Source organism: Typopeltis vanoorti, chromosome 20, assembly GCF_054136105.1.
Source record: "Typopeltis vanoorti isolate ZY-2024b chromosome 20, IOZ_Tvanoo_1.0, whole genome shotgun sequence".
Classification (NCBI taxonomy): domain Eukaryota; kingdom Metazoa; phylum Arthropoda; class Arachnida; order Uropygi; family Thelyphonidae; genus Typopeltis; species Typopeltis vanoorti.
The window spans coordinates 73090685-73113250 of record NC_143568.1 but is presented as its reverse complement, the minus strand read 5'-3'; the positions used below and the strand labels follow the sequence as shown (position 1 = coordinate 73113250).

Below are 22566 nucleotides of genomic sequence, written 5' to 3'. Positions count from 1 at the left end.
TAAAATATACTATAGCAAGGAAGGCAACGGGAAACCACTTTACTCATAATCATCTCCCTAGTATGTTAGGATATAGCTACCTTTACCAGCCATATGGCTGAGGGAATAAGATAGGATAGACTAGATGAAGCATGCAAACATCTCCTTGCAAAATGGCATAACGTAAAATCAGTAAAAAATTAACTGCATTGAGAATTAGATGAAATAAACATATATCAGAAGAATGATTTGTAGCAGTCATTCTTCTGATGATGATTAGTAAAAAAAAAGTAATAAATAAAAATGAAGAAAAGGTATTGGAAAAATAAAAGGCAAAAGAAGAGCAGAGAAATCAAAGAAGAAAGATTGAGAGAGAGAGAGATACAATCAAATTAAAACAAATAAAAGTTTCTTTGTAACAACAGCAATTATATGCTATTTGTTGCATGAAAGATGATAAATTCCAGAAAATGCAGGTTATCAATTATTATTGAAAAGTATAAGAGGAACTACAGGAGCACAGTAGGAACTTCATACCTTATTTGATGCTTAATGGTTAATTAGTAAATGCCTGTTAAATAAAATTTTATTCTGTCATAGTGTGGTCACATAAGTTTTACATAATCATTGGAAATGAAACAGAAATTCAGCAACTTCTTACAGAAGATATTAATTACAGAGGTTATGTGCACACACTATATATATCTTATAAGAAGCACCAAACTGTGTTCACATCAAAACTGACGAAAATTTACAAGATTTCATACTTAATTCCTTTTAGAATCCAGGAAATGATTGACTCACGACCAAATAAAAAAAATATATATATATATATATATTTAATAAAACTAAACAGAACTATGTGCATAGTAAATATAATTAAATTAATAACTAATGGAAACTAATCAGATCTAAGGCCTTCTAAAAGAAAACTATACTTTTAGAGATTGCCTTTATCTTTAGAGGATAAATTCATTCACTCACTGACTCATTTGATTATTGATTTATGTAACTAGACTCACATATATATAAACAACAAATATATATATGTTAAAGATACCAAGCAATTTTATAAGCTAGGTTTTAATCCTTTTTCCCAAGTAAGCAAACAGACAAGTAAGTCAAGTTTGCGCCTGCATGTAATGCAAGTCTAAAGCAACTCGTGGTAAAGGTGGAGTAAGCTCTGATCACTTTCCTTAGTATTTTCCCTAATGCAAAGCATATCCCCTTGCACTACGTGCAGCCACAAACTTGACTTACTTGTCTGTTTGCTTACTTGGGAAAAAGGATTAAAACCTAGGTTATAAAATTGCTTGGTATCATTAACATAGTATATACCCAAGGTAAAAAATATATATATATATATTTTACAACAAATTCTTATAAGGAAATAATGCATGCCATTAGAGAGTTCTCTGTCAGGCTTTTCTCTAAATATAATACTTCTCCCTAACTTCCATGTAATTATGTATTTCCTTATTTAGCACATATATCTTGTTTCATTCATCCTCATGCTGTATCACTTAAATATAAATATTGTCTTACCTGAGATAATATAATTATAAAAAGCACAATCACAAATTTTTTACCAGAGGAAAACAGTTTCCTTTACTACTTTATAAACAGAACTGTGTCAAAGTAGAGCTCTTGTTCATTAATGCCAGTTCTGTAAACTGGCATCAGAGACAACTTCACAGATATAAGAGTTCTGAGCATTTTAGGCATGTGCAAGCAGAGGGTAGTATGATCAGTTAAAGAAATTAGGGAAAGAAAAGGTTAGTAAAACAGATGTTTTATGATAGGAAAAAGACACACAGGAAAGCCGAAATATAAGAAGATCTGACAATATTTAGGTAACAACTAATTTGGAGCTGTTTTTTTAATGTAGTCTCCTCTAACAAAAGGTTTATTTGTAAACCTATAGTACATTTGTACTGTTGGTAAGCTCTAAGTATGACTAACTCTCTAATTGTTAGTAGAGAGTTAGTCATTAGATCTCACCCACAGTAATATCAAGTTAACATGTTAACTTTTCATGTAGCACCCTTGACGGTATATGAGGGTGGTCTGAAAAGTTCTCGCCATGACAATGAAAAAACGAATTTATAATTTTATAATTATTTTTCAACATAATCTCCCTTAAGACTAATACATTTATTCTAGCAATGCTCCAGTGCCATTAGGCATGTGCAGTGGTTCTCAGTAAGATATGCCAAATACCTATCTACAGCTGCAATCACCTCTTATTTGAAGAAAAACACTGACCAGTGAGGAAGAGTTTTAGTTTTGGAAAGAGATAGAAGTCAAAGGGAGCCATATCTGGGGAATAGGGTGGATGTTCCAACAATTCATAGTGCAGATCCCTTAATTTTCCTATTGCCAAAACACCTTTGTGGGCAGGTGCATTGTCCTGATGAAAAATTATTTTTTTTTCTTCTGCAAACCAGGTCTTTTCTCACAAATTTTTTTGTCTTGTCTAGTTAAAAGATCAGAATAATATTCCCCAGTTACCCTTTTCAAGATAATTAATAAATAAAATGCCTTCAGCATCCCAAAACACCGATTCCATGACCTTTCCTGTTGATGGAACCGACTTTGTCTTCTTTGGTGCTGAACAGCTGGCTTCTGTCCACTTACTTTCTTTCCGAGTCCGGAACACCAATCATATCCTCTCCATCCAAAACACAGCGGCTTGTATCGCCTTGTCATTGACCATCAGAATGTCATTCGTGGAGCACACATCGATTAGATCTGGGCAACATAAAAGATGTTCGTCAGTTTGGGCATCTCAGCAGTCACAGCTGTCATCATCTGCATAACCCCATTTCATCAGGTTACTTCTGCATCTGGACACTCCCACTCTTAGACGGTTCAGAGTCCTCCAGGTGCTATAGGGTAGGTGATATCCCTTGGTTAACTCTTCCTTAATTATGGGGGCTTCTTGAAGTTGAACCGATTCCCTCCATAGAACAAGGCATCGCTCCTCAGGTTTATGGATCAATGGTTTAGTTCTTTGCATAAAACTATGCCTCGATTTGAGTTGAGAAGCTGTGACGATATGGCCATACATTGGATGTCTTTCGTCTGTCATCTCCTTTTTTTTTTCTCCATCTCACCGGCCACTTGACATCTCATGCCTGGTGGCGCTATGCCTGCTAAAGGATACAGCTTGTTGACTGGGGTTGGTCTTAGACATCCAGTTATGATCCTAATGGTATCATTTAAAGCCACATCCACTTCTTTCGCATGGATGGATGCCACCCACACTGGGGCAGCATACTCCCCTGCAGCAAAACACAGTGCCAAAGCCGTCGAGCGAAGTACCTCTGGTTGAGCTCCCCACATTGTGCCGGTCATTTTTCTTATGATGTTATTTCTTGCATAGATTTTTCCTTTTAGTTCCTGGCAATGTACCTTATACGACAAGGTACAATCCAGCTTAACTCCAAGATATTTGGAATTGCTGCAGTATTTGAGGTTTTTCTTCTCCAGACAATGTTTAACTGGCGTTTTGCTTCCCTGTTGCACAGATGGAAAGTGCATACCTGAGTCTTGTTTGGGTTAGGCTTCAGGCAATTGGTCTCATAGTAATTGGAGAGTATTTCTAAGGCTTCTGTCAACCTCTTCTCAACTTCTTCAAAACTCCTTGCTTGACTGCATATAACTGTGTCGTCGGCATAGATAAACCTCCTCACTTTTGGGTGGATTGGCTGATCGTTAGTATAAATATTGTAGAGCATCAGGGCCAATACGCTTCCTTGAGGTAAACCATTCTTCTGATTTCTCCACCTGCTCTTCTTTCCTTGCAAAGTTACATAGAATCGTCGATTCTGGAGCATGGTTTTAACTACATTCATGAGGTGAAAATCTTTCGTTATTTGGTATAGCTTGACCAACAGTTTCTTGTGATTAACAGTGTCATATGCTGCTGAAAGATCGATCAAAGCTGCTCCAGTCACAAGCTTCTTCTCGTAACCATCTTCGATGTGCTGCATGATATTCAGAATTTGACCACAGCAGGACTTTCCGGGATGGAAACCGGCTTGCTCGGGTATAAGTTTTTCGTCAATGTTTGCTGCTCTTCTTTCTGGAATCATTCGTTCAAAAACTTTATACAAGTGGCAGAGGAGCAGGGTGAAAATTCTTCGACTCTGTAGATTCCTTTCCTGGTTTAAGTCGAGGTACAATTGAGCTTTCCTCCATAATTTGGGCAATTGAAGAGATTCTACACACCTATTCATCAAGAAATCGGTTAGGGGGTCCCTAACCGATTTCTTGTCATATGACCTCACGACATCCGTTCTCTCCTACTTGTTTACCCCACGTGCCAAACATGCAGCCGCTTGGGGGCAACTGACTGCTTTCCCCCCTCCCCCGAACTTTGAGCTCATTTTTATGTTTCTTTAACAAGTCATTCTTATATTGAATTTAATATCAACACAAAAACCATAACTCTCTTCATTTACACTTTATCTCTGGCAACTTTGTTTTATACATATTTATCTAAATTCCCTTTATTTTTGATTTTTTTTATAAATTCTCCTTGAGCTGATTAATTATCTCTTTCTTCTTAAATTAATGTATTCAATATTTACTAAATTTCACAACAATACCTACTTAGAAACAAGCATGTTTACTTAATTATTTTCCAGGGTTTTTACTTCTTTGCTCGTTATACATTCTTAACTTATCAGGGTATAACATTATGAAAATTTCAGCTAATGATGGAAAATTGGAAGGAGTAGAAAGATTCACCTACTTGGAAAGCATACAACACAAAGATGGCCAGTCTAAACATGATATTAAAGCATACATTGCTATAGCAACTGTTGTCCTTCAGAGGTTGCAGCCACTTTGGAAGAATAATAAAATACAGCTAGCTACAAGACTATCTCATTGATACCCTTGTTAACTCTGTCTTACTATATAGATATGAGAGTTATGACATTGCTAAAGGGAGATGAGAAATGACTATTGGTCTTTAAGATGAGGTGCTACAGAAAATTTTTAAAGATACACTGCACATGTAACAAATGACAAGGTTGGAAGGAAAATCCACTCCATTGCTAGAACATGAGAAAATATCATCACTAAAATATGTCAGAAACAGCTCCAGTTGCTAGGCCACTTAGCTAGATCAGATAGTTTACCTAAAATAGCACTAGAGAGCTTGACTTTGTAAAAAATACTAGCAGCAGCCTAAAATCACCTGGATAGATAATATTAGAAAATGACTAATTCTTCATTTTCCATCTTATTAAGGAGATTTCAGAACAGAAACACCTGGAGCAAAATGTTAGGACTGCTTTATAGTGCCCCATTGGTCTACATAGACTATGGGTGAAGATGAACATATCAGAAAAGGAGTTATTGGTAAATAAAGAATGATGCTCAAAACTAATCATATTGTTAATACTGCTAAAAGCTAAATTTTGAATTGATGATTTGAAATGGGGGGAGTTTTTCTATATAAAATGAATTAACACCAGTAAGGGGAAGGGATTAAAGATGTAGGGGTTTGTCCAGTTTAAAGAGAAGAAAGTCAGCAGCATGTACTATATGAGAGAGAGGATTATGGGTTTATGAATTTTGGGTAAAATGATATGGGGAGGTGACTAAAAGGTTGATTTTTTTTTTAAAGTTAATTCAGGGGGCCACAAAGTGACATTTTTAAGAGGTCTTTTTAATACTTTCTAATAGGAATTAGTGAGGCCATAATATAATAAATACTAAGCTGATAAGGACTCCACTGGGATCCTCATTGCCAGTGAATATAATCATAAAATGAATATATCTGTTAGAAGTTGCACTGCTTTCAAACCTCATGTGAAGCTGGCTGTTTCAAGTTTTATTTGTACTCCCTGAAGATGTCTCAGTGACTGAGACAAAATATTGGAAGCATTAAAATTAGCTTTTTATCCTTTCTTAGTGCCATTAAATTTTTTTCCTTTTTATCCTTTCTTATTCCATTAAACTTCCAATATGATGTCCTCCCAGCACTTAAGCCTTAACACGCAACTCTATCTTTCCTAGAAATCATTTCTCTCCTCTCTCTCTCTCTGTTCCAATTGTGTACAAGATTCCTTGTTCTTGCAGCTTGTCATATTATAGATAAACTGGAAGATCTGCCATCATCCATCTTGAAAGATAGAAGAATTATTATTATTATATTATCATTTTCGTGACACCTCCAAGGAGTCCGAAGACTCATCTCAGGAGGACACCTATTGTACAACTCTCCGTCTCCATCTCCACTACCAATCATCTACATCAGCACCATCTGCTGCCCATCACCACCACCACAGCTAGTATTTTTTGTCTGTGAATTACGTGTGTTCTGAAGGGCCGATTTGTCTGTATGTGGGATGAAAAACCCGAGTTTCCAGGAGAAAAAACTCTGCTATATATCTGCTTCCACAACCATGGTTAGTCAGGTCCATCTAGCCATATCTTGGATGCCTTGCACAGAATCAGATGGATAAAAACTACCATTCTTCACTGCAACAGATTCAACTTCTTGAAAGACTTTTGTTGAAACCTCCACCACCATGTTACTTACTTGAAACTAGTATTTTGGGAAAGATGGATTTATTGTAACAATGTACAACTAAAAGGTTCTTCACACTTTCCCTGGGCTCTGTCTGTACCTCCCCATGGGAGGTTCACCCCAGTTTGGGAAACTCTATCTTAGATGATGTGACAATTGAAATTATATGTCATAAGCATCAACATGGTATGCTGACATATGTAGAATTTGTTAATACTATCTGGCTTTTCAGATATAATCTGTTCTTCATTAAAGAAATATATTTAATGTAGCTCCTCTTTCACATTAATTATATACAGGCATACCCCGAGCATATGATGTTAGGTTCCAGATGATCATCATGTATCAAAATCACTTTTATTTCATTTCTTTATGCATGTAATGGTTTAATTAACATTTTTAAATAGTCATACAGGGTGTTCGGGATAAATTTGACATATTTATAATTAATTATATTTTTCCGTAAGTTACATGTATTAACACACACTTCTCTTCATTTAAAAGTTTGGACCCTTCTTCATTCATATACAAGATGTCAGAAAGGATGGATAGCTGGAACCCACCTGAATCATGGAAGAGAATAACTTGTATCATGATGATTCGTGCCCGCCATCAAAATAAGGATATTACGACTGCTGCCCAATGCTCCCTGAATACAGTAAAAACAATCAGTCATGAACTAGAGACTTGCAATGGTGACTACGAGGATGTAGCAAGAAGAAAGATCCCTAGCAGACGATCTGATTGCGTTCGTACAGCAGAATTCCTCGCAAATCTGCAGGAACAGGTGTTGAAGAACCCTGGCATTGGAATTCGGGCTTTGTTCGTGGAGTTGCTAACTGTAGTCAAGCCCTGGATAACAAGGGTAGCCAATGGTAGGCCGTATGTATGGCAGCAGGATTCGGCCCCTTGCCACACCTCTGGGAAAAGTCAAAAATGGTTGTCTGAAAATTTCTACGACTTCACCAGTCCAAATGTTTGGCCTCCAAACTCCCCAGACCTTAACCCCATGGATTATTTTGTATGGGGCGCAGTTGAAAAAGACACCAATCGCACTTCCAGTAATACAAAAGCCCAGTTAATGGATAAAATTAAAACAGTTTTTGCGGCCCTTCCCAGGGAGACTGTAGCATCAGCTTGTTCGAGGTTCCGAAGCAGAATTGAAGCTGTGATCGATGCTAATGGTGGTTATTTTGAGTAAATCTTGTTGATAGTATTGTAATTAACTCTGCCTGTAATGTTTTTTTGTCAATTCATTAAATTTAATAGATACAAAGAAGATTTTCTTTTTCCTTACGAAACTGTCAAATTTATCCCGAACACCCTGTATATGCGCATAAATGTCATAAATAATGCATTTAATTACATCAGATATGCAAATGAAATAATATTTAGAATGTTCACAAACAAATAAGGCATTCTGAATAGCTTGAATTAAGGGAACACATCAATCAGTTTAGTCATCAGTCTACATCATTGGTTCCCAACTGGTGGTACGTGTACCCCCGGGGGTACATACTGGGCCGTTCAGGGGTACACGAAAAATAATCAGTAATGGCAGAAAAACAAGTAAAGTAAACTATTTTACATTAAGATAGGCACTAAACAAAAGTGTCAGTATTTATAAAGCTATTTAAAAACAAGGGATACAATTTATAGAAATGGGTTTAAAAGGGGTACACGAGTGGAAAAAGGTTGGGAACCACTGGTCTATACCATTAAAAGTTTTCCATTTCAGCAATATGATTGTCATGTATATGGATAACTGTAGTATTAACTAGGGTAGCACTTTTCACCTTTATTTTTGTTACAGTAAGTTTAGCCTGTGACCTATTATAGTGTTTGATACGCTATCATCATTAAATTCAGTCATTTTTATAATAGGTGTATCCATTTTCTTTTCATCAGAAACAATAGCACCTTTACTTTGAATTTTATCTGCCATCATTAACAAAAATAAAATAAATAATTTACAATTCACAGCAAAACACCAAAATACAGAAAAATGATGTGGGCATTTAGTGTTTAGGCCACTAAATGTTTGGTTTTGTTTTTGTGGCCTAAACAAACTTTTAGGCCACAAAAACTGTGCATTGATTGATTCACAGGAGTGTCATGTTGCTAAAAGCATCAGATGAGCAAATGGCATATCATGTAAATGGGCATTGGTCATAATTAAAGATTGTTGTCGTATGAGTAGATCGTCATAAAGCAAAGAATCATAATGCAAGATATTACTGTATATAATATGTCAAGTTGAATCTTAATTTGAGTATGTTTGATCACCTAAAAAAAAAAAGTAGTATCTGAATTGTGATGAAAATGTTAACAGTTTTTCATATAAACTAGCTGAAAATAATGGCCATCCTATTAAAAATGATGAATCAGTTTTTATATGATTGCTTTTGTATAGGAACAAGCATCTTGGGTATGTCAGTGTGATGATAGTACAGTACAACAGCTTGAACAAGATTTTAAAATCACACTGCAGCAGCAGAATTCCTTGGAGCAGTGGGCTGCTTGGTTAGAAGGAGTGGTTACACTAGTTCTTCAGCCATTTGAAGGAAAGCCTGATTTTCCAAAAGCTGCTAGGCAGTTTCTTTTAAAGTGGTCTTTTTACAGGTTAGTTAATTTATACATAATTTACTTAGTACAGTTTACTTCGATCATACACTTTAACAAGTAGTATAAAAATAGATCAAATAGATCAGTACTGATTCATTTCTAAAATGAAAAATTTATTATTCCTTAATCCAGTTATTTAATAGAGACATTCAGACAAACAATATTTAGTTCGTAGCTTTTCATTAGTTTTAGTCTACTATAGCATACATTGTGTTTCATATTTTTTTAACTACTAACAACTATCCAATTGCTCTGACCAGCTACTTGTGCAAGATTCTGGAAAAAATGGTTAACTCTCATCTTTTATGATTTCTACAGAGAAACGACCTTTTTTACAGAACACAATCTGGCTTCTGCAAATATTCTATTGCTGATCATCTAGTCCAGCTGGAGGCATCCATTAGAGGTCTTCCTAAAATGTGCAAGTAACTAGCACTGGTTTCACTGCTTTGAGATTTGGAATACTAAAAGACCAGTGCTAGTTACTTGCATTTTAGGAAGAGTGAGAACTGCTCTCTCCCAATTGTATAACCAAAGGGAGTGAGTCCCAAAAGATTCAGTTTTAACTCTAATGCTTTTTGTAATCAAGGTCAATGCAATAACAAAACAGCTTCCTCGGTAAATAATGCCCTCAGTGTGAATGACTTCACCATCTTCTGTCATTCATGCAGTATAAGAGTCATACTGCTTGAATGCATACAGTTTGTATGCAACAAAAGTGCATTCAAACTGTCTTTTGAACCCATTTGCAAGTGCCCAGTTTGAAAGATGGTCAATGGACAGTTTGTATGCACTTTTGTTTCATACGTATGGTCTTCATCCTCACCCAGAGAACTCCATCTAGTACAAACATTGATCCCTGTTGCACAAGAAGCTAAGTGCTTGGGACTTACATTTGACAGCAAACTTAATTTCTTTTCTTACATACATCAGTTACAAGACAAGTACTATAAAGCAATGAGCATTTTTTGCACCCCTATCTTCCACTTCTTGAGGTGCAGATAGATGTTCTCCATTTGTATCATGCACTAATAAAATCAAAACTTGATTATGGGTCCCAAGTCTATGCATCTGTCAGAGAAAATACTCTACAATGGCTGAACCCTGTTCACCTTTAAGCCATCAGAATTGCAACTGGAGCATTTCAAACTTCACCTGTTCCTAATCTGTACATCAGGGCAAATGAATTGCCTTTGTCACTTCAGTGTCAGCAACTGCCTCTGTTAAACCCAACAAAAATAAAATCCCTGCTGTGGCCAACTATTTTTCACCCATGATGGGAGAATCTGTACAGAATGTCATAAAACCCTTTGGTTTGCAAATAAGAGGTATACAACATAGCTCAGAAGCCACTAAATATACTACTGCCATGGTATTCATGCATTCCATCGTGTAGCTTTTCTTTGTGTATGCTACCAAAATATTCTACTCCTCTTGTTGTCTACCAACAGCTTTTTCAATTAGCACACAGATATGATAAATGATGAGATGCTATTGGTTGCACAGAAATTGAGTTAAGGATATTCAGGATGCCGAGTAATCACTTCGAAAGATTATTAATTGAGATAAGTTAGTAGTAGAAAATATTCAAGTGAAAAGCATTTAGGACCTGAAGTAGAAAAGGCCACCAAAAATTTAGAAAGCCAGCTGTATTAAATAACATTTAATCAGAAATGCTTAATTATGGAGGTATAGAAGTTTTACACTGGCTACATGGCATAATTGGAGTAGAGCTCTCATAGTATCCATTTATCTATTTAAAAAAAGGGAAAGAAAACTGGATGTTTTCTTTCCCTTTTTTTAAATAGCCTTTTTAAGTTACATGGTTCTGCCTCTATTCCTTCATAGTGATTATCACAACTTTTCAGCACATCCTCATAAATGTAGAATGTTGAATATATGGACTTATTTGAAGTTCATACTTTCTGCTATTGTGATATTAACCTTGATATTACAACTATGCATATCAAAAGCTGTAAGCTTACATAACTCAAAAGTTGAATTATCATTTTGTTTTATACCATGTCTTTTGAAAGTAAAAGCTGGATGTTATTATTATTCAGGATCTCCACGGAGGCACAAGACTCATTGTGGGAAGCCCATCCTAGAGAACACAAAGTCTATCACACTATTCCTGAAACACAAAGTCTATCACACTATTCATGCTCTTATCACCCTACCAAGCAATGCATTCCATAGTTTAACCACCCTCCATGCAAAGAAACCACTCCTCACTCTTGCTCTCATGACTTCCTTTCACAATTTCTAGGGATGGTTTCTTGTCCCATTTTTCTATCCTATGAAAGAACTTCCCAGTGTCAATCCTGTAACTACCTCTCAACAGTTTAAATGTCTTAATCACATCACCTGCCCTTCTTCTATCTACCAAACTCTGCAGTCCACATTCCCCCAGTCGTGATATCATTTTTGTTATTTGTCTCTGTTCTCCTTCCAAGGTTAATTTATCCCCTTCAAATCCTAGTGACCCAATCTGAGCACAGTGGTGCAGATATACTTTCTAATCAGGTAGAATCACAACTCTTCTATCTTTGCTTGTTATTGTCCTCAGTATTGCTGCAGTCCCCTGGGTCACCTTCAATACCTTTTCAGTCCCCTGAGCTTCAAGTTTCTTTCAATCATCACCCCAAGATCCCTTGCCTCCTCCCACTTCCTCTTTGCTACATAATTCTTCAGCCCAATGTAATGGTGCAAGTTAACTACAGAGCTTCTGATGATCACCCACCTGCTAGTTCCACACATATCTATTTTTTGGCAGTAACCTTGACTCACCACCTCCCAAACAAGTACCTCATGATCACTCTCACCAACTGGCGGCAGTGTTAATACCTCATTAACAACTACATCTTGTGAAGTTATCACCAAATCCAAAACATTAAAGCCTCTAGTTGCTTCAGTCACATGCTGCTTAAGATATTTATCCCTCAGAAATTCAACAAACTCACTCTCCTTGTTCCCATATACTATCTCCTCCTTCCATTCTGTTACCAATTATCTTTAAGTATACTGACTCAATCAATGTGACAAACTCAGCTCTCTTATTTTGAATACTCCTTACATTTGTATACAAACATAAAAATCTCTGTGTCATTGAGGCCATTCTACATACCAACATTCTCTATTCTAGCTGCTATACCACACCTCTCTTTTCACTCTGACCAATCCCATTACCCTGATCCCAATTCTGATTGCCATTCATACCTCTCATCCTCACCTTCATACAACCATTTGGCTATGCTATCCTACTACATTAACCTCTTGATTCTCATCAAGCAATAGCCTTTATAAATGCCTGATGCCAAACCTATTCAAATGCAATCCATCATCTTTAAACCATTCCAACTTTCCTTTAGATTCACTCCACAGATTCACTAATTCTGAAACCTCTTTGCTTAATACAACTGAGCCATCTTGCTATTCATTATCTCTTGCTGTTCTTCTCAATTCACTGTTGTCATATCTGAGCAACAAGCTGTTTCCAACAACACTATTATCCTTTATCTGTCACAACAACTTCTTCAAATCTCTAGCAACATTCTTTTTTTCACCAGCTATCATTTGTGCCCACAACTACCATCAATTCTGATGCTTGCTCTTTCCTTCTCCGCAAAACGTCAGTTATTTGTTTCATCATTCCACCAGGAAAGCATGTTTTGTGAGCTTTATTAGTCATGACACCTCTAATGATCCAGTTCCCATACAGTGATATACGATTACCCTTTGACTCCTTCATAATACTAACTTCCTCCTTCTCATTAACATCAGCCAATCTCTTCTGTAGGTATTTAATCTCATCTTCCAAATGTTTCATTTTACTTCTCATTTTCGCTCTCTTGCCTATGCTCTTCTACTACAGTCCTGACTCTAGCTTCCATTTCTAATCACTCTAACATTCCACAAATCTTTCACATTTTTCAGTGCATATCTGAATCAATTTTCACAATGCATTCACTGGGGAAAATCTAGGATAGAACTTGACTTTTGTGCTGAAGCTTTCTGTGCCACTGACATGCACTTCGTTGCATTTTCAGAAGCAGAAGTTATAATACAATAAAACAACAACAAAAAAAAAACTGTTTTGTTGAAAACAAATATTTTAGCATTTTGATGTTTTTCATTTTCTCCATATAATTTACTGGAGTTAGGTAATTATTTCAAGAACTTTATTTAAGACGTTACTTTGAATACTTTCTTCCCCTACTTTAAATTTTTGTTGGCAGTACTTTTTGCATATCATAAACGTGTACTTCTCTTTTTCTTAGTTCTATGGTTATACGGGATTTAACATTAAGGAGTGCAGCAAGTTTTGGTTCCTTTCACCTCATAAGGCTTCTCTATGATGAGTATATGTTCTATTTAATAGAGCATCGAGTTGCTAAAGCAATAGGTGAAACACCAATAGCTGTTATGGGGGAGGTAAGCGTACATTTTTTTCCCTTAATATATGATATAAAATGATATGATTAATGATATAAAAATTTTATATCGAATTGTATTTGATATAAAAATTGACATGCTAATATGTAGCTTTTTAATTTGTACATGTGTAGTATTTTAATACATAATTACATAATCAGAAAACATCATGCCACTAAGTGTTGAAGCTAGATAACTGTTTGACATAACCTGTAAGGAATTCAAAGAATTGATTTTTTTTCAGGTGAACAATGAAACGTCAGTGAATGGAAAAACCTAAAGCTCAGCAAAATTGAAAATCTTATCAATGCGATAAGAATCAATGGAAAAGAAGTGAAACTAGGAGAAAATTACAAAAATACCATGCCGCCATAATTGCTATTACTGAGATGAAGACTAAAACACGTGAAACTAAATCAGTGGTGACAATGGAGAACCTACAATGAAATTATATTGATAGCTATGAATCCTATTTGAAATAAAAGGCAAAGCCAACCACATCCTGTGGAAATAAAATAACCAACCCTTGGATGGGTTACTGTATTAATTGCTGTCACATAATTAACAGTGAAACATATCAGTGTTCTTATTTAAATCTCAATTAATCGGTTTTTCCTGTTACCATATGCTGTCTGTTAACAGTTAACTATCTAGAAATGGCAAACTTGCTGGCACACAACATTTCACTCTCCTAGATGTTTCAAAGGACAAGAGTTGTATACTATCTCCACTTTTATTTGTTAACTTTATGGACTACCTACATCAATCACAGACCTGCATTATACACCCAGTGTATAATGCAGAGCTTATTGACTAAGTCAGAAACATAGTCAATGGTTCAGTTGTGCATGTGCACATGCATTCATGTTTTATTTCATTTTTGACTCTTTACAGATGTTGTTATTCTCTTAAATAAGTTTGGTATGATATGGCCTGACTCTTCACGAATCCATTAGTTAATTAAATGATTGCTGTGACAATGACAAATTTGATCCAAAAATCAACAAAAAATAAAAGACAAAAACTGTGAAATCAGTAGAAAATATCCAAATACATTCTTTAAAATTATTATTTTTTTTTTTAAGTGAGGATGACAAATGAATAGAAACAGATAATAAGCAAAGAGAAGTAATTTTAAGTTAATGGTGGTGAACTTTACACTACTTCACATGATGCTTGGTTTGGTGTTGCCCTTGCTGGTGTCAGACTTGTGTGCAACTGCACAGCCATGGAAACCCATGTTCTTCAGCTCCTGGTGAACAGTGATGGTGCTTTGCAGAAAGTTGGAAGTCAGTAGCAAGTGTTTCAACTGATGAGACAGGCAATTTTTTCACAGCACATGATTCAGCACTCAGTGGTCCCACTCTGTGATTTTATATGGTCCACCAAATCGTTTTGCTGTTGTTGCTCCTAGTTGTTTCCACTTCACGATAACATCACTTACAGTTGATCAAGGCAGCTGCAGCAGGGCAGAAATTTTCTGAACTGAGTTATTGTAAAGGTGGGACTATCATAGATACCTTTGCAGCATTTTACTGTTAATGTTTGTCTGATAAGATCACATGCTTTCTTTTCTTTTATACCTTTATGAGCCATGATTGTGATGTATATAGCCATATCCACTGCTACAAAGGGCAATGTATGGATAATTTTGATCAGATAATGCCTTTTCAGAAGTTGTAGGTCTCTATCACATCACTTCTATTTCTCCTGTTTGACAACATTTGCGGTCCACACATTCTGAGTTTCTCCTCATAATCTATATCCTAAAGTTCTTATATTATCTTGATGGTTTCTGAGGTGATGCAGATACATATCCACATCACCTCAGAAACCACATATGCATTAAGTAGTCCAGATGAAATTTTATCCAAGCCCTGTAAAGAGACAAAATGACTTCCTTATCCTTACATTTCAATGTGCGTTTCAGCATTGCAGTATACTCTGAGTTGTATTTACAATCTTTGCTATATGGCTTCTGAAATTCAACTTCCTATATACTAAAACTCCAAAATCCATAGCCTGGTCAGCTTCTTCTATCATTATCCTATTAATATAATATGTCATTGGATATTTGATTATACCAAAATGCATACCTAACTTTACATTTACTAACATTAAACTAACAGTTATTTTCACATACCCACAATAGCAGCTTATTCAAATCATTCTGCATACTACCTGTCAGTCGCATCCCTGATTAGCCTGCCTATCTTTCCATCCTCAGCAAATAGCTGTATGTCTCCTGTCAAATCCTTCTTAATATCATTAATGTATAGAGTTAATAAAACGGGACCACGGGCTGATCCTTAGGGTACACCACTGGTCACCTTAAATCTTGCATACTCACATTCCCAATTTACCACTTTTTCACATCTGGCAGTCAGCTATTATATATATCCACACTAATATTTTATAATCCAATCATTACTTATGTGACAGCCTTCCATGATTTATCCTGTCAAAAGCTTTAGCATAGTCCAAAGTATCATGGTGTATGTATCCTTTCTTTCACTCAATGATAATATTATTATAAAAATGTGAGCAAATTACTCAAACGAGATGACCTTTCCTTAGCAAACTCATCTTGTTCATTAAAAAGTATAGATGCTCTGTCAACCCATTTCTGTATTCGATCTCTTACCAACTTTTTGAAAATCATTAGTACCACTCCATATATACTGATACTGTCGAAAACAGATGCGAGACCCCTTGACACTTCTGCACATGGCAGAAGAAGGCGAATACATTCTGATAATAGGGTAATCAATGTGTTTCGTGGGATGAATGTTTATTATTATACGTCGGAAAATTAGCTTTTCTTTTATGAAAATTCTAGTTTTTTTTGCTTGAACAACAGTGATTTCCTGTGTTGGTAACAAATTTGTACATCGCCTTATTCTCCCCCCCGTTCAACATTATTATTATTATTATTCCGGGCAACTCCAAGGAGTCAACAAACTCATCGAAGGAGGTCCTAACATCATGTCAAGAACAACTATTTGACATTTACACATTATCTATCATACCTTGCCTTGAACTCATTCACGGTCATAGCACAAACAACAGACTCTGGCAGTTTATTCCACTCATTCACCACTCTCCAAGTAAAACACCTAGCTCTAACACACCTGCTAACCACATTCTTGCCAAGCTTCCATGTATGGCCCCTAGTCCTCCCACCACCAATCCTATTCTCAAAAATATCTTCTGGATTAATCTTATGGAAACCCTTCAGTAATTTGAATGTCTCTTTTCCGCCTATCGACCAATTTGTGCAACCCACAAATCTTCAACCTATTCTCATAAGGTTCATTCCACAGACCTGCTATCATCTTGGTCACTTGTCTCTGGATTCTCTCCACCTCCTCCCCATTGAGAAGCAACCCCTGGCACCCATATCTGGGCAGAGTAGTCTAGATGGGGTCTTATCAAGGCTCGATACAGAGGAACAATAACTTGTTTGTCTCTGCTTGTTAAAGTATTTTTCAGAAGCCAAGTGATTTGATGAGCTGATTTAGCCACTTTTGCAATGTGCCCCCTAAACTTCAATTCCATATCCACAACACTCCCAAATCCCTGTCCTCATCAATCTCCTGGAGTACGGTTCCACCAATGTGATATACTGCTGGTATTCTTTTCACCCCAAAATGCATAACCTTACACTTTGCCACATTAAATTGACATCCATTTTCCCTAGCTCATTCCTCCAAACTATCCAAATCATCCTGTAAAATTTTGACATCCTGTGCACTCACAATTGCTCTACCCAACTTTGCATCATCAGCAAACAAGTGAACACTTCCTCTCAGATCCTTTCCTATATCATTGATGAACAAATCGAAAAGTAGTGGTCCAAGAACAGAGCCCTGCAGCACACCACTAGTCACAAGCCGTTTTTTGGACTCAACTCCTAAATAAACCACTCTCTGGTATCTCTCCATCAACCAATCTCCTATCCATCTCACCAACCCTATATCCATCCCCATCTGCTCCAGTTTACTGATTAGAGTTCCATATGGTATCCTGTCAAAGGCCTTTGCAAGGTCCAGTAGAATCACTGTAAACCCATTACCCTTATCCAGTTCAGCCGTCACTGTGTTATAAAATGTGAGAAAGTTACTGAGGCATGATCTACCCTTCACAAAACCATGTTGTCTCCCATACAATAACCCATTTTCATCTATCCAATCCTGTATTCTTTTCTTGACTAATTTCTCCAAGACCTTGACAACGATTCCTGATATGCTAATCGGTCGGTAATTTACAACAGCAGTCTTGGAACCTCCTTTATGCAGTGGAACTATTTTCCCCTCTTTCGACCCCCTCGGGACTTACCCAGACCCGAGACTCAAATTAAACAAAATGGTCAAGGGTACTGACAATTCTTTAGCCGCTTCACGTACGACACGAGCTGGTATACCATCCAATCCCACAGATGTATTGACATTGAGGTTAGGCAATGGACTACTCACCTCCACTTCATTCACCACAATTCCTGTATAATCTATTGGTTCATTCATTTCTGCAATGTCACCACCTGGATGATATATTCTTGCAAAGTGCTCACTCATTAACTCAACTATATCAACTGATTCAGTTACCTCCCTACCATCGGCATTCTTTAAAATCATTCTGCCATATACATTTTTTCTTTTACTTGCAACATATCGAAAAAACTGTTTAGGATTCTCTTTAGCCTGCATGGCCAATGTTCTTTCGTAATCCTTTTTTGCTTTTCTTACCACACTCGTTACCCTTCTGGCCTGTGCTTTATACCGTTCATGTGCCTGCCAATCACCTTTCTCCTTAAATTCCCCCGATAGTTGTTTCTTTTTTTGCAGCTCAAGCTTAATGGTGTTATTCATCCATTTAACCCCTATTTGATTTATTATTCGGACTCTAGGTATACAGTTAGCCATTGCTTCATGCAAACACTTCTTAACTGCCTCCCATGCACTATCAACTTCTAGCCCTTGCAGTTGTACATGCCATGGCACTGAACTGATCAAACTCCTAAGCTTGTATGAATGATATAATCACGTAATCACAAGAAAGATATTTATTTAACCAAATATTTCGGTCTGGAAATAGCAGACCATCGTCGGTGGTATTACAAGAACAGTTTAAAAAATATACAAGCTAGAATACTAACAATAGATCGTTGAAATTAGAACATGCCGCGTGATGTTATATCACTAAGTATGAAACGAAATATTTTGAAGTAGAAACATGATTGAATTTGCTATTAAAAAAAAAAAAAAAAAAAAAAATTAATGAGTAATCTTGATTAGGCTTTCCCAGATTTTTGATATAGATATGCAGTCATTACGATTCAGGTTGGGATGATGGAGCAAGGCCTCCACGCTTTCCTTGAACAAACGTTCGAACCTATAACGGGATCTATGTAAGAGGCGCGTTTTGGACCAAAGGATGCTGTGGTCAGTTTCAATCCCGTGTTGAGCCAGACCAGACTTTTCAGGTTTATTGTGAAGAATGGATGATTGATGTTCTTGGATTCTTTTTTCAAGAGAGCGTCCAGTCTGTCCAAAGTAAGAGAGATCACAGTTGCAAGGAATTTGATAAACTCCAGGAAGAGATAAAGTTGAGCGTTTGTCTTTAGGAGAAGGAAAATGAGAAGACAATTTGTTAATAGGAGAATACGTAGCTGTTAAATCATATTTCTTCAAAATTCTTGCGATAGGTTCTGAAATACCGGAGATATAAGGAATAGGTACTCGACGTATTGAATCTTTGTTGTTTTGTGGAGGATTATAAGATGTAAGAAGACGTTGAATACTTTTTTCAGAAAAGCCATTGAGTTTCATGTGTTGCTGGATAGTAGAAAGTTCTTTCTGTAGATAATCAAAAGTAGAACAATTAGTTTTGGCTCTTTTGATGAGACATTTTATAATTCCTGTTTTATGACATGGATGATGGGCTGATTCTTTCAGAATATAACGACCTGTGAATGTTGGTTTCCTGTATACTGTAGTTGTAAGAATATTTGAAGATGATCGGATGAGGAGAACGTCTAAAAAAGATAACTGGTTGTTTTCTTCTAATTCCATAGTAAACTTTATGCGATGATGTAAGGAATTAATACTGTTTAAAAAGGAAGATAAAGTGTTTTTACTGTGAGGCCAAATAGCAAATATGTCATCTATATATCTTACCCAAAAAGATGGTAGAGGGAAACTAGATGTGAAGAGGACTTTTTCTAAATGTTCCAAATAAAAGTTGGCTAAAGCTGGAGAAAGAGGACTTCCCATGGCTGTTCCTTCTACTTGGCTATAAAATTTGTTTTGACATATGAAATAACCAGAATGTATAACGAAATCGAATAGTTTTATAATATCTTGAGGAAAGATGTCAGCAAGTAGTTTTAAAGTTTCCTTAAGAGGTACATTGGTGTATAAAGATTCTATATCAAAACTAACCATAAGATCTGTAGGTTGTAATGAGACATCTTTTAATTTTTCTAAGAAATCTGAGGAGTTTTTTAAAAAAGAACTCGAGTTGCCAATGTAAGATTTCAGTAATTTAGCTAGATATTTGGCTATACGGTAAGTAGGAGAATCAATGCAATCTACTATTGGACGAAGAGGATAGTCAATCTTATGGATTTTTGGAAGGCCATAAAATCTAGGAGGTCTTGCAAAATGAGTTTTAAGTCTTTCAATTGTGTCTTTATCCAAACTGATGACTTCATCAAGGAGAGAATTTAATTTCTTTAGTTGTCTGTTGGTTGGATTATAATAATAAATAATAATAATAATAATAATAATATTATAATAAAAAATAAAAAAAAAAAAAATAAAAAAATTAATGAGTAATCTTGATTAGGCTTTCCCAGATTTTTGATATAGATATGCAGTCATTACGATTCAGGTTGGGATGATGGAGCAAGGCCTCCACGCTTTCCTTGAACAAACGTTCGAACCTATAACGGGATCTATGTAAGAGGCGCGTTTTGGACCAAAGGATGCTGTGGTCAGTTTCAATCCCGTGTTGAGCCAGACCAGACTTTTCAGGTTTATTGTGAAGAATGGATGATTGATGTTCTTGGATTCTTTTTTCAAGAGAGCGTCCAGTCTGTCCAAAGTAAGAGAGATCACAGTTGCAAGGAATTTGATAAACTCCAGGAAGAGATAAAGTTGAGCGTTTGTCTTTAGGAGAAGGAAAATGAGAAGACAATTTGTTAATAGGAGAATACGTAGCTGTTAAATCATATTTCTTCAAAATTCTTGCGATAGGTTCTGAAATACCGGAGATATAAGGAATAGGTACTCGACGTATTGAATCTTTGTTGTTTTGTGGAGGATTATAAGATGTAAGAAGACGTTGAATACTTTTTTCAGAAAAGCCATTGAGTTTCATGTGTTGCTGGATAGTAGAAAGTTCTTTCTGTAGATAATCAAAAGTAGAACAATTAGTTTTGGCTCTTTTGATGAGACATTTTATAATTCCTGTTTTATGACATGGATGATGGGCTGATTCTTTCAGAATATAACGACCTGTGAATGTTGGTTTCCTGTATACTGTAGTTGTAAGAATATTTGAAGATGATCGGATGAGGAGAACGTCTAAAAAAGATAACTGGTTGTTTTCTTCTAATTCCATAGTAAACTTTATGCGATGATGTAAGGAATTAATACTGTTTAAAAAGGAAGATAAAGTGTTTTTACTGTGAGGCCAAATAGCAAATATGTCATCTATATATCTTACCCAAAAAGATGGTAGAGGGAAACTAGATGTGAAGAGGACTTTTTCTAAATGTTCCAAATAAAAGTTGGCTAAAGCTGGAGAAAGAGGACTTCCCATGGCTGTTCCTTCTACTTGGCTATAAAATTTGTTTTGACATATGAAATAACCAGAATGTATAACGAAATCGAATAGTTTTATAATATCTTGAGGAAAGATGTCAGCAAGTAGTTTTAAAGTTTCCTTAAGAGGTACATTGGTGTATAAAGATTCTATATCAAAACTAACCATAAGATCTGTAGGTTGTAATGAGACATCTTTTAATTTTTCTAAGAAATCTGAGGAGTTTTTTTTTTTTTTTTTTTTTTTTTTTTTTTATTTTTTTTTTTAATAGCAAATTCAATCATGTTTCTACTTCAAAATATTTCGTTTCATACTTAGTGATATAACATCACGCGGCATGTTCTAATTTCAACGATCTATTGTTAGTATTCTAGCTTGTATATTTTTTAAACTGTTCTTGTAATACCACCGACGATGGTCTGCTATTTCCAGACCGAAATATTTGGTTAAATAAATATCTTTCTTGTGATTACGTGATTATATCATTCAGTCTTATGTCGCAAGTATCCTTAAAACAACAAATTCCTAAGCTTGTCATACTTATCAGCCCGATAATTCCACATGTACCGTCTTAATTGTAAATTCCACACCTTTAGCCGCCTCCCAAGTCAAGATCCTATGATCACTCTCACCAATTGGTGGCAATGTGGTCATATTTGTTACAGCCAACTCCTCAGATGCAATTACTAGGTCAAGCACTCTGACCCCTAGTATTTTCCATTACATGCTGTCGGTTATATCTTAATAACCGCATAAAATCCAATTCCTTCCTCCCATGTGTCCTCTCCTCACTCCAGTCAATGCGGCCATAGTTGAAATCTCCCATAATAATTACCCTCCTTCCACTCATTTCTTCTATTTACTTGTGCATACCATCTTTTCCATCACCTGGTCTATAGCAGCACCCAATTGTATATTTTGTTCTGCTAGCCACAATCTCACACCAAATGGCCTCAAATGTGCTCTTTTCTCTATCCTGCAATTCAACTTCTATTCTCCTTGGCTGCAGCTCATCAGCTATCATCAACAATACTCCTCCCCCCATTTTATTCTCCCTGTCATTCCTGAACACATTATACCCATCACATTCAATCCCACTAGCTATATCATCTACAGTCAGCCATGTTTCACTAATGCCAATAACCTGTGTTCTG

The 22566-nt window shown here is 36.1% G+C and overlaps 1 protein-coding gene across 4 annotated transcripts in view; it reads left to right on the top strand.

Moving 5' to 3' along the window:
* LOC150095560 (DNA-binding protein RFX2-like) overlaps positions 1-22566 on the top strand; it is a 663123-nt gene that overhangs the window by 626152 nt on the left and 14405 nt on the right. For all 4 annotated transcript variants that reach the window (XM_090410808.1, XM_090410810.1, XM_090410811.1 and 1 more), the window contains 2 exons: positions 8940-9148; positions 13432-13585. In XM_090410808.1, the coding sequence (XP_090266934.1) occupies positions 8940-9148; positions 13432-13585 (363 nt within the window). The remainder of the gene's footprint in view (positions 1-8939; positions 9149-13431; positions 13586-22566) is intronic.